This window comes from Pelodiscus sinensis, chromosome 9 (assembly GCF_049634645.1).
Source record: "Pelodiscus sinensis isolate JC-2024 chromosome 9, ASM4963464v1, whole genome shotgun sequence".
Classification (NCBI taxonomy): domain Eukaryota; kingdom Metazoa; phylum Chordata; order Testudines; family Trionychidae; genus Pelodiscus; species Pelodiscus sinensis.
In genome coordinates, this window is record NC_134719.1 from 12035405 (window position 1) to 12049103 (window position 13699).

The following is a 13699-nucleotide window of genomic DNA, read 5'->3' on the forward strand; positions in this document are numbered from 1 at the left end:
CTGCCAGGGTTCTGATTGGATTGTTGCAAAGATTCAAGCATGTGCAGTGTTTTTCTTTTAAGCAAGCAGAATCAGCTTGCTGGATTTTGACCTCAGGACATTTATATGAGGAAAGATACAAAAAACCCTTTTCATTTCAACTTAACTACCTAAAGAGACAGGGATGGTCAGCAGGATGTTTCTTAAAGAGTAGAAACATTTAATAAAAGCTCAACAAAGGGCATGGAAAATTAGGCCCACTTTGTGCTAATCTGAATATTTCATTGTTTAACCAAGGAGATCAAAATTAGACTTCCAGAAATGGTTGGTAGGGCAGTGAATAATTGCTGCTCTGCCTGAACAGCAAAACAACTAGTAGCAACAGGGGCAATTCTCTCTTGAGCCACATAACTGCCACTAGAAGCATTACCCATAGCAAATTGGTATTTTATAGTACCCGGAGGCATGCTAGGGCATGTTGGAACCTATGAACATCTTGCTGTCTGCTCTTTCATGGTTGATACATGAGCAAAATGCATCATTCTATTTGGTGAAGGGATGAGATAAGAATTCTCGATGCTCAAGCCCGGAGAAGTGTAGCATAACAGCTTGCTTGGAGCTCCAAATGGTCAACTGTTACACCACCAGTAGATTTCACATTAGTGCATATTCTAAAAGGCTTGGACTCCTGCTACCAAGTAATTAACATGATGAGAAATGGCAGCCTTGGTCAAGCATGAAGATTCTCAACAGTGCAGAGATGCTTTGCTTTTACATCTGTTGATTAAACCATCCATCCACAGGATGCAGGGCACAGACATCTGTCAGGAAGGGCTTTGTTTCTTTAAGAAATGTAGCGTTGTGACTTACCTACTGTGAAGCTTTTCGTACAAAGAAGAAGATTGGGTGCATATAACACCACTACAGCAGCGTTTTGTTTCCAGGTTTTCATAGAAATCACTGCTTTGAACCAGCATAACTAGAATATCCAGAGTCCCACTGTTTTATGAATCATGCACAAACAGAAGTTATCACTCTAGAGTCTGGCCCTCTGGTAACTGCCAGCTAATCCTGCTAGGTGTCAAGCAAAATATTCCAATTCTTAGCCAGTCTAATCAAGTGACTTTATTCTGCTGTAAGGAAGCAGAGAAGAGAAGTGCAGATGGTCATTACAACCTATTACCATGCATTATGGATGTTAACATTTGATTAATCAACTACTCGATTAGTGGAGGGGCTCTTGCTATCCATGCTTCAGCTCTGCCTTTTTAAAGTAGCAAGAGCCACCTGAAACTCTTGCTACATTTAAAAAGGCGGAGGCACAGCAGTTGGACTGGTGCAAGCAGGGACTGAAGCAGTATCTGCTAGCACTGTTTCCCTGCTGCACGTCTACTTCCCCCCCCCCCCGTGGAGACGGTGCTGGGGGAACTGGCTAGCTCCCCCCAGCACCAGCTTCTGCTCCTCCTCACCTTCCCCCCTCCCCCACCGTCTCTGATAAAGGCAGCAAAGGGTGGGGGAAGCGAGTAGTCGAATCACTACTCAAGTACCCGATAAGCATATGCTTATTGGGTAGTTGACTAGTTGCTTACATCCCTACTGTGCATGCAGAAAGCCATGCGATAAAGGTGTGCAACAAAATAGCTTTGAAAGTAATTCACCTATTTTAAATTAAATTATGTTAACTTGTAGGGGCTGTCAAAAGTATGTCAGGGTAATAAGCTATAGCTCATTAAGGAGAATTGGCTATGAAGAGTGTTCAGGTAAGAGGATCAACAAAATGAAAGTATAGTTTCATGAACAATCTATAAAGTACAGTAGTTTTCTGTGAAAGGAATAACTTTATTCCATTGACCAGGATTCCCCAAACTCCCCCCCCCCCCCCCCCCATCAGGGATGCCTATTTTTTCCAGTGCCAATGTCTATGCATTAGCTGGACAAATGTATTCCAAAGAGCACACAGGAATGCTATGGCTGCTCCCTTACTGAACATATTGTAAGATGTATAAAAACATTTTCATCCAAAAGATTGGCAGTAAAAATTACAACATAGAAACACATAACAATTTACACAAAAAGCTAGTTTTGTCAAACTATATTTTCAAAAAAAAAAAAAAAATCTTCAGCAGGTTCAAATGACAGCAGCTGGAAACCAAAGTATTGTCTTACTGAAAATTATAGCCATCGGCTCTATACAAGCATGAACAGAACTAGGAAGTTTGTACTGATCTGGAATATACAGTGGTGACCTGAGCCATCTTGATGCAGTTTTGCAAGTGATGCTACTTTGGCCTGCAGTAACAGAGGGCAGAGTTTCCATAGGAAATAATAGGGATTTGAAGTGATAATTGATGCTGGCCCCAGGAACAACACTGACATCACCACTGTATATTGACTCGGAGATGATTTATGATCTGTTAGGAAGGAACAGGGAAGGTGGGGAAAGAGGTGTCAATGTGAAATGAATTATTTATTAATTTAAAACATCACATTTAAAATTTCCCAGAATGTTATCAGAAACATTTATAAAATATGCTAACTCTGTCATGTTTCGATGACATTGTTTTGAAAAAATATCCACTACAATGCCATCCTTATTTTGAACATGCAGTTTCTGACACGGGTTCTCTAAACTGCAATAAGTTATAGAGCTGTACAGCTGAAATCATGTGGGATGGTTGCTTCAACAATGAAATGACTGGTTAATTTCAAGATTAGTACACAACAGTGAAAAGCCATCTGCCAGTAGTACATAAAAGTAAAAAGAAAAAAAAGGCACTTTTTGGCTGGTTGTGCCTTTGACTTGGCAAATTTATCCATTTTGAAGGTACGCAGGCACTCCTTAAGATTTCCCCCATTTCTGTGCATTTTTTTAAAGTAAGGCAGAATCCATAAATAAAGGCAAAAGCAGTGCGGACAATGTGACAAACTGAAAATGCAAAATGTACAAATATGAAAACTCAATTGGCACAAAAGAAGCTAGTATCCCAAGCTATTAGAAATTACTGAATTGCATTCAACATGGAAAACAAAGTTCTGCTCATACAGTCCAACTGGTTTCCAGTTATTTATGAGCAAATAAACCTAGCTGTGGTATTTTAAATGTTGCCTGGTCAAGTGAAAATACAAAGCCAACTCATTCTTTCCCTGCATTAAAATTATTATAAAATCCACACAACAATGTCCCCAACTCACTCAAGGAATTAATCATCATATACAACCAATACCAACTTTCTCAGTAACTTCAAAGCATAAGTAAATGATTGCAGATCACATGATTAAGACTACAGTTTATTCAATATGTCTCCAAATCTTAAAAAAGATGATTTAATGGAGTCAAACTGCAACAATTCAATCTTAAAGTGCTTTTTTCTTTTGAAACGTTAAATTTTTTTAAACCCACCTACGTCATTTCATACACACCTGTGTTACTAGAGAAAACAGCTTTTTTATTGCTTTTCCCAATTTGATATTAGAAGGTTATCAGAAAAGGCTCACCAATCCAGAGCTTTTGTGCCAAAGTCATTCTATAAGGAATTACAACCCTCCCGGTAGTGAACTGTGTCAGGCGCTATACAAATCAGTGGGGAGACATATTAAATACAAAGGTCCTTGTGTAGACTGATTCTTAAACTAATATTTTACAATGTAAATGTAAGTCATCACACATCTTTACATAATTTTGAATATTCCTATCCAATATTATCAGAAAGATTAAAAATTTGCCCTCCATACCTAAAGGCAGACTGATTTTTTTTTCTGTATAAAACCCAAAAGAATCTTTTTTGCAGCATCACAGAAAAAGCAACAGTTTTACATTCACTCATTTAATGTTCACATCATAAAAGTTTCAACCACTAGCTTTTTTGTATTTGATAAAATCTTCTTGACAAACTTTTATCCTGTCTGGATAATCACGCTAGCCACCACAGGAGTTCTTTGCAGCATTAAAGTTTCTAAACCTTCACAGATGAAGAATGCATTTAACTTGGAAGGAAACAAAATCCTTCTGGGTGGCCACTGATTCTTGTAAAGCATTCTCTCGCCAGACTCCTCTGAAGGTAAGCGATGGGATTCCAGTTTCAAAAAAGGTGCCAGGTGTTAAATATTTCAGTTCGAAGGTATCCTCTAAGGGTCAACATCATCAAGGTCACTTTTAGGCTCACCAATCATCATGGGAGACTCAGAGCCCTTTCAACACAAAAATAATGATGGTAGTACACGCCTGGTTCTTTCAAAGATACACAGTGAAATGTTAGCTACCTGACTGCAGTCAGGCTTATTCTGTCTTTATCATGGTTTAAAATCCAGTCACTAGTGTGCAGTACTGGGAGTTCTCAGCACGAAGCCCACTGCTTTCATCATTCATAATGAATTCTTAGCACGAGACAGGATTATTATTATTATTTACCTGTTGTAGATACCTGTCTCCATTCTCATTGGCTGGACTACTCTCTGATCCATTACTGCTTCCAGACTGATCTTTCTCATTCAACAGGGCTGTGGCATATGCCAGCGTGTCCTAGGGCAGAATGGAGAATAGAGAGGTTAGATGTTAAAAGGCCATATGCTCCATTCATTCAGTGGTTCAGAATAAAAAAAACCCAACATTTCCCAGTATTTAATCTCACACTAACTAATCTGCCCCCTCTGCAGAAGGGAAGTAACTGAGGTAATTGTGTGGTGTCTAGGGATTTTAAAATTCATTTATTTAGGTAAATATATTGGAGACATACTGAATAACCATTTAGCATTGACTTAGGGGAGCCGCGATGCAGAGGGGTGGGCGGGCTGCGGGTAACAGTGAAGGTTAACTGATGAGCCCAGGCTCCTTGGTTAACATGTCCACTTTTACGTCTCTAGTGGTATCGAATACAGGTTGGACCCCTATAGTCCAGACTTTGGTCATCTGTGGTCTGGCATCCCTGCGGGTGGTCCCGGGCTGGAGCACTCCGGGGAAGAGCTGGGCCCTCCGCTTAGCAACTCCTCCCCAGCCCTCCTGGAGCGCTGCAAATAGCTCATTTGCGGTGCTCAAACTCAGGGAGGAAGGGGGGAGGAGTGGGGACAGAGGAAAGAGGCAGGGTGGCTGCAGAGCTCTGCGGCCGAGGGCCGGGAACGAAGCCCTGCAGCTGGTGGCTGCAGAGGGGTGGCATTGACTGAGCAGGGACGGGGAAAGAGGCTGGGTGGGAGCTGGGAGCACAGCCTGGTGGCCACTGGGATTAGTATGCTCCTGTGTGGCAGTGCAGCTCCGCAGCCACCCTGCCTCTTCTCCCGAGCGCCGCTTGGTCAGTGCTGGGCCCTCCACTGCCGCCAGAGAGCGCCCCACAGCCAGTGCTAGCAGAGGGGCCGGCACTGACCTCCCGTGGTCTGGGACAGGTCAGGTCTTAAGCCTGCCTCACAAGGTACAACCTGTAATGGGTTCACTATGGGCGACCACGGCAGTCAGGAACACACTTCAGATCCAACCTCCAAGAGTGCACTTAAAAGACACTTGTCTATAGAAAGATGAAAAAAGGGTCCCTCTCTGAGGTGGCGGCAGGGGAAATGGAGACAACAGAACTGCTGCCCACGATTATGGCATGTACCTGTGCTGAAATAGTGCGCTGGAAGGTTTTTGCAGTGGAGGTTTCATTGGATACGTTACTCTGTGGAGCCCAGTAGTGTTCGGACATCTGAATAAAAGCCAAATAAAAATTAAACACTCAGCAGCAGAAACACACGACATGCCTAAGGCTTCGCTTGCATCTTCCACAGCTGGATGGGAAGACACAAGCAAAGTCTGTGGCAGACCTGCGTAGCAAACTGGAGTGTCCATGTCAGCATCGCTGAAACATTCATATTTAATTCATTAAAAGGTGCCAAACTCAGAATGAATAAAATCCATAAGAGCCACCCTTCTATTTGATAGCAAATTGAATTTTATGCCAGTTACCACATTTTCAGTAGGGTCCAGTTTTTGTACTGGCAACCCAGCTTCTTTGTAAAAGGTGTCAGGGAGAAAGATGGGAGGTTTTTACAGCTGGAGAGTCTGGGATTATGGGACAGAGTGCTTGAAGACAGATCACGGCCTAGTCCTGACAGCAGAGGCAGAATGTGGACTGGTTCTGCTAAGCTTCCCATTTCTTAAGTCTCCTTGAGTACTGGAGAAGCACTGCTGGGCCTGCCTTAGCTGGGAGAGATTGGGAACTAGGGGCTTCTAGCTATTGTGAGGAAAAGTGGTGTCTGTTCAATGCACACATTTTGCTGTGCTGAACTTTAAGGAGTGGATTTTAAGGAGTCTCCCGTGGAGACTGGTTGCCTGCTCCAGCACGCTGGCAAGGACAGATTTCCATACTGCATTTTCTATGATGAGCTTCAGCCTCAAACTCTAGCACAAAGTCATGAGGATCACCATAGATTTAAAAAAAAATTCTGATTTATAAAAGTTATATACAAGTGTCCTTTACTGGTACATAGCTGTACACACAAACCTTTCCATTTTAAAGTAAGAAGGAGCCAAATAAAGAGACTTTTTCAAATGCTTCCCTTCAGCCATGTCATACTACTACTTGAGATTCACAATAATATCACCAATTTACTGTCACAATAATGATCACTGAAACCAAGGTGAAAATCATGTCTACCTCAAAAATATGGCAATAGGAGATTTGAGCTGGGTGAATTACTGATATTTTGGTTTGGCCAGCAAACCACCCCTTCCCCCTCCAAAATCAGGGACAATATTTAGATCAGTTCAGAAAACGTTTTGGTTTGCTTGATTCAGAAAGGAGATTTGGATTCAAATTGTCTATCTCCCAGGTAAGTGCCTAAATCTCTAGGCAACAGTCCCTCTCTCTCAATGTATAAAGCTATAAATATTCATTGGGCCAAACTGAAACTATGGACCCTGAAAACAGAAGAGCCTATTGGTCCAAAAAATTCACCCAAATCAGCTTATAATAGAAGTCTGGCAGCAAATTTAACAAGCAAGAGAAGACAGTCTCTCCCTAAAATTGCCACAGGCCAATTACCTTCTTCTGTAGCCATTGTACTGCCCAACTCCAATGATGCGAATTCTCCTTGAAATAATCTTTAGCAGCAGGGCACCTTGGAAATTGAGAGTATAATTATTCTCCACAACACAATCCTTTCAGATAAATCTGGAATTCAGAGACTGCTCTTCCTTTGCACACATTACAATTACCAAGTCGGTCATTGTCTTCTCTACACATTATTATTGCAAACAGGTTTTTTTTAAATGCTACAATAAATTAACTGGTTTAGTAAAAAAGTGTACATTACAATACACAAAAGAAGCCGAGCAAAGTTTACATCAGACCGTCCATTACATAATGGAAACTAATTGCATGTTAAAGTGAACCAAGAACATACATTTTAAATCCTTAAACCCCCAAACTTTTCAAATAAAAGATCAGAAATCCTTCCTTACATTAGTTTGGCAGAAACACATGTTTCTCATGCAGCAAATGACAAATGACTTAAACACTATACAATACAGCTCTCCTTCTTTGGCTTTAGACATTGGTATAACCAAATGCAGAAGGAGAAATCCAACTCAGCTGCTACTAGGTACAACACCCCACCCCACCTTCACTTCCCTAAAAAAACTTCAATCCATTCCTAGGGAATCTAGCATCAGATTTTCAAGAGATCCAGAAAAATTCCAAGTAGACTTCTAGGTCGGGCCTTTGAAGTTCACTTATTACAGTAACTCAAGCCTCGTGGTGACAGGAGTGCAGTTTACAAGATAGAGGTTTGTGACAGGCTGGGAATTTGTGAGGTTGTAAATTATTTGGAGTTTAACAAACCTTTCACTTCCTTTTACCATTACTTACTTCTGCGCAAGAGTAACAAGAAACTTGACACACTGATAGCAACGACTGCTGTCCACATGGTTACTGTGGTGCATCAAGGCTGGAATGAGAAATAGAAGTATTAACACATTATTTACATACAATTTTGTGATACAAACAGCTACATATTGATTGAAAATATCATGCCAAAGGCAAAAGCGAGAGGTAGTCTATAATTTATTTTTCTTTAGAGCTTTCAGAAATGTTAGTGTGAATATTTTATAAATACCTGATGTACTAATTCTGTTCAAGATTCTTTTACATTTTATCAGAACTCTCCTTTTTGTCTCAACCAGATCAAAGTAAAACTGCAGGCAATTATTTTATGCCCTGTACCTGGATTTCAAACAGTAATTTACAGACAAGCTGTAAACCTCTGATAATACTGTTATCTTCCTCTTTTCTAAGGTACTACAGATTTTACATGGTTTTACCTACGAGCAAATTAACAAGCGATGTCAGTATCAAAAGACTTTTACCAACTTCCAACTGGAGCAAATACTCCTAATACTCTTTGATGTATAAATGAAAGCAAAACTCATCACCTCGTACCGACCTAATGGAGGACGAACAAGACTATAATAGATCATAATTACAAGTCAATTTTTCTATGTAATTAAGCTTCTTATCTCTGCACCCTAAAACAGAGTCAGGGTGGATAAAAAGGTTTGAAAATGTAGAAAATCAGACTGAGTTGAATAAAATACATTTAAAAAAAATCATGTAAAACTGAATTTGAAATCATGACGACCTAGGTTAAGATCTAACTCACTATAATTATTAAAATCATTTATATTAAACCACTGAAGTGGTGGAAGTTACTGGAACAGAGTTTGTGCACATGCCGAACCAGTTTTTGTTAGCTATTTGTAGGTTCAGAGAGAATATTTTCTTCACTGCAGCTTTTTCAGTTCAGTCACTAGTTCATTCAGAGTTAAGAATCCAATCGGGAGTACAAAAAGCAAGAAAACTTGTATTCCTCTTCCAATTTCTGAATGAAAACTAGCTGAGAGAGGACGTGGAGCTAGTAGTTCTAAAGTACTGAAGGACATGGTGACCAGGGTCCTTTCAGAATGAAAGGCATAATGAAAGGATCCCACCTCTCAAGGAGTCTGTTTTGCAACTGGGTTGAAAGTCAACCAGAAACCTGAAAAAGTCCCATCTCTTTCACCTCACATTTCCTTTACAGTCCTTCCTCACAGTAAAAAGGTTGTTTCCTATAAACTAACTGCTGTTTCAATTGGCATTCAGTGCAAGGACTACATTGCACAATGGGGCTGGAGAAGAGAACCTAATGACAATACCGTATATTTGTGTGCCACATCTCCTAAGTTTGGGGCGGATCTGAATTTGAGCTCCTGACATCCTCCCCAGATGTACCTAAGTTCCAGCTTCTTCTTGGCTCAATGAATTTGTTGTATTTGGGAGCAATAAGAGTCCATTCCTCCCAGCGTGTAGTCAACCTGTGGAACTCCTTGCCAGAGGAGGCTGTGAAGGCTAGGACTATAATAGAGTTTAAAGAGAAGCTAGATAATTTCATGCAGGTTAGGTCCATAAAGGGCTATTAGCCAGGGGATAAAATGGTGTCCTTGGCCTCTGTTTGTCAGAGGCTGGAGAGGGATGGCAGGAGACAAATCGCTTGATCATTGTCTTCGGTCCACCCTCTCTGGGGCACCTGGTGCTGGCCACTGTCAGCAGACAGGATACTGGGCTAGATGGACCTTTGGTCTGACCCAGTACGGCCGTTCTTATGTTCTATGTTCTTATCTATTACCATGGCTGGCTTTTGGATAACATGTGAAATAAATCCGATGAACATGTTCTTCTGTTCAGCAAGGTATCAAACATTTATCAAAATAAAGCACTACAACATTTCACACAATAGGCTTACTTGCCTAGCAATCCATTTTCAGTCTCAAATGCAAATTTGACTCTGTCTACTTGTAAAGGGTCTTCAATGACCTGTGAAGACAAAAAGAAAAAGGTTTAAAGGACTTAGTGTTATGTGAAACTCAGGACTGAAAAGGATTTCGAGAGGTCATCTAGTCCAGTCCCTTGCACTCACAGAAAACTTAAGTATTATCTAAACTATTCCTGACAATTGTTTATCTAGCCTACTCTTAACAAATCTCCAATGATGGAAATTTCGTAACCTTCCTAGGTAGGCAATTTTTACAGTCCTTTACCACCTTGACAGTCAGGAAATTTTTTCCCCAATGTCCAACTTAAACCTCCCTTGCTGTAATTTAAGCTCATTGCCTCCTGTCCTACTCTCAGAAGTTAATTTTTGTACCTTCTCCTTTTGTATTTGAAAACCGTTACCATATCCCCTCTTGTCTTTTCTTTGCCAGACTATAGAAACACAATATTTTCCAGGTTCCCTCATAGGTCATGTTTTCTAGACCTTTCATGATTTTTGTTGCTCTTCTCTGGATTGTCTCCAGTTTGTCCATGTCTTTCCTAAAATGTGGGTATGCAGAACTGGACACAATACTCCAGTCGAGGCTTCAGCATGGAATAGAGTGGAAGAATTACTTAGTGTGTCCTGTTTAAAGCACTCCTGCCAATACATCCCAGAACGATGTTTGTAGGGTTTTTTTCCCCCCCCAACAGTCCTACCCTATTGACTCAGATTTAGCTTGTGATTCACTAGGACCCTCAGATTCCTTTCCTAGACAGTCATTTCCCATTTTGTATGTGTGTCTGATTGTTCCGTCCTAAGTGGAGTGCTTTGTATTTGTCCTTTTTGAATTTCATCCTATTCACCTCAGTCCATTTCTCCAGATCATTTTGAATTAATTCCATCCTCTAAAGCACTTGCAATCCCCCCCAGACTGAGGAAGTGGGTCTGGCCCACGAAAGCTCATCACCTAATAAACCATCTTGTTAGTCTTTAAAGTGCTGCATAGTCCTGTCTTTTGTTCCTCTCAGACTGGTACAGGAACCCCTGCCCCCGCCACTTCTGATCACCCGAGTTACTACGCCCTGCACTTACAACCATTTTTGTAATTGCGAAAGGGGACGAAAACCCCTGACTTACATCCTCGGCCCCACATTTACAATGGTGCACGGCACCTATTGTAAATGAGGGTTTGAGTTGCGACGCTTCCCTGGAAACCAATCGCATCGCAAGTCAGGGGCTGCCTGCACTGCCTACAATTTTCATAAATGTTATCTCTTTGCCATTTTTTAAATCACTGAAGAAAGTAACAGAGCTGAACTCAAAACTTATTCCTACAGGACCTCTCTTGATATGCCCTTCCAGCTTGACTGCGAACCACTGATGATTACTCTCTGGGAACAGTCTCTCCTCCTCCCCAGTTATACACCTATCTTATAGTAACTCCATCTAGGTTGTATTTTCCTAGTTTGTTATGGCAAGGTCATGCAAGACAGAATCAAAAGCTTGATTAAAGTCAGGATATACCACATATACTGCTTCCCGCATCCAAAAGGTTTGTTAACCTGCCAAAAAAAGCTATTAGGTTGGTTTGACATGATTTGTTCTTGACAAATCCATGCTGACTGCTACTTATCACCTTATTATCTTCTTAGCGTTTGCAAACTGACTGCTTAATTATTTGCTCCATTGTCTTTCCTGTACAGAAGTTAAGCTGACTGTCCTGTAATTCCCAGGGTTGTCCTTATTTCCTTTTTATAGATGAGCACTATATTTTCCTCTTTCCAGTGCTCTGGAATCTCTCCTGTTATCCATGACTTTTCAAAGATAATAGTTAATGGCTCAGCCCCTTGAGTATCTTAGGATGTATTTCATCAAGCCTCGGTGACATGAAGACATCTACATTTGTCTTGATATTTTTTCCATTTATTTTCTCTATTTTATCTTTTGATTCTATTTCGTTTCCACTGGCATTAAGTTAGATGTCCAACTGCTTTTTGGTGAAAAACTAAAAGTCATTTAGTACTTCTGCCATTTCCACATTGTTATTGTTCCTCCTCCCCACTGAATAACCAGCCTTCCCTATTTTTAGTCTCTTGATTTCAATGTATTTGTAGAATATTGTCTTGTTACCCTTTATGCCTCTAGGTTATTTAATAATCTCATTCTGTGCCTTGGTCTTTCTAATTTTGTTCCTATGGACTTGTTGGTATTTGTTGATGTTTATCCTTTGTAATCTGATCTAACGTTCCATTCTTGGTAGGACTTTTTTGAGTTTCAGATAATTGAAGATCTCCTGATCAAGCCAGGATAGTCTCTTGCCATACCCCCTCTCTTTCCTAGGCATGAGATTTGCTCTTGTGCCCTTCCTAATGCCTCTGTGGAAAAACTGCCAACCCGCAAACTATTTTTCCCTTTCGACTTGCTTTCCCCATAGAATCTTACCTACCAACTCCCCGAGTTTGCTAATGTCTGCCTTCTTGAAATCCATTTTCTTTATTTTGCTGTGTCCCCTCCAATCATTCCTAAGAATCCTGAACCTGACACCCTTCAGGTCCAAAATGAAAAATAAGTGACTTGTGGCATATCATCGACTATTGCAATATTGAGTAAATAAGAGAGCATAGAAGAGACAAACTCTCATCTGAAAGGAGGCAAGATTACAGGATGCATGTGTGAGAACTGTGGCTATAATAATAATAATGCCTTCCTGGAATTAGGTATTTACACGTAACTCAGTCATCTTGGGCAGTGCTTCATATACATGTCTTTACTCTTCACTTACCAATATCTCATGAAGTAACTGGAACGTATTCTTCAGCTCATGAGGAGGGGCAGTTTCCAGCTGGTTCTGTGTGTTAGAAATACAAAATTCATCAGACGCTAGAGTACACATCAACATATATTTGATGCAATTCAATATACTGTTTAATAGTTTTTTTGTAAACTAAAATCAAAGTTAGAATTATTTATTCAAAATGTAAAACCTAAAGGAAGTGCCGAAGAGCTTGCAGAGAATACTTAAGATCCCCAAATATTTAAAGCACGAGATACTACCCTAAATCAAAAGCCTAGAACAGATCATATGCTGAAAATCTACTTTGATAAGTTTTGTACCTTGATGAAATGCAGCACAGTGAAGGAAAAGTGCTCATTACAAAAGCAGCAGTACACCACCAACTCAATGAGAACGGACAGTGATCCAGTTAGCTCCCGTAATGCATACATCACCTAAAAGAGAGAGACACATACGCCTTTTCAATGCAGTTAGAGAGTTACTCTTAAAAGCAGGGTCAAGTTTTTAAATGGGATTTTTTATATGATTTTTTTTTCAGAAGGGATGCAATTTTCTTCTTACCCAACAGTGGCCAAGTCAGTCTCCCATAATAGCATTCCCTAATATTGTCATTTTCCATCTCTGCTACATTTGTTTTCAACAAGAATTTGGCTTGTAGCCCACTTACGAGCTAATTCACTGAAATTTCTCAGTGTAAAAAGACTGAGGTGATATTTTCAGATGTGCGTTCCAAGGGTAAAATGTTCATTTTGAATCTCAAGTGTAATGGTATTTCAAAGAACCAACATAACACCAGCTTTTAAACACACAACATGTGGAGACATTTAGCACAACAGCTACCTCCAGTAAGTAAGGCTTCCCCTCAGATAGGAACAACAAGGCTTCCACTTCTTCATGCAGGGCCAGAAGTGGACCTGAGGCAGTGATGCTGAGAGGTGGACGCTGTTTAAAGAGACCAGGAGCTAAAAGAAAAACGGAATACAGAGCCCACAGATATAACACTGTTCAGCATTTCAAAAACCACCATATTCTCTGTGACAATGTTGAGTTTGTTGCCAACAAAGGTTGCAGCAAATAGATTCAAGTGCTGATATCTCAAGTGCTGCACCACATACAATACTCATTACTACACCATCACTTGAGCATAGAAAATGAACTATTTATTACATTGTT

At 40.4% G+C, this 13699-nt stretch overlaps 1 protein-coding gene across 5 annotated transcripts in view; it reads right to left on the bottom strand.

The window, feature by feature from the left end:
- Positions 1–2080: 2080 nt before the first annotated feature.
- Positions 2081–13699, bottom strand: part of USP24 (ubiquitin specific peptidase 24) — a 114644-nt gene continuing 103025 nt past the window's right edge. For 2 of the 5 annotated variants that reach the window (XM_075936046.1, XM_075936045.1), the window contains exons 59-67: positions 13367–13488; positions 12847–12960; positions 12515–12580; positions 9725–9791; positions 7812–7890; positions 6987–7062; positions 5562–5648; positions 4388–4498; positions 3252–4167 (exon numbers count right to left, since the gene is read on the bottom strand). In XM_075936046.1, the coding sequence (XP_075792161.1) occupies positions 4105–4167; positions 4388–4498; positions 5562–5648; positions 6987–7062; positions 7812–7890; positions 9725–9791; positions 12515–12580; positions 12847–12960; positions 13367–13488 (785 nt within the window). In that variant the 3' untranslated portion in view covers positions 3252–4104. Of the gene's footprint in view, positions 2391–3251; positions 4168–4387; positions 4499–5561; positions 5649–6986; positions 7063–7811; positions 7891–9724; positions 9792–12514; positions 12581–12846; positions 12961–13366; positions 13489–13699 lie in introns of those variants that run through there. The other 3 variants (XM_075936047.1, XM_075936049.1, XM_075936048.1) reach the window with 3 other exon arrangements.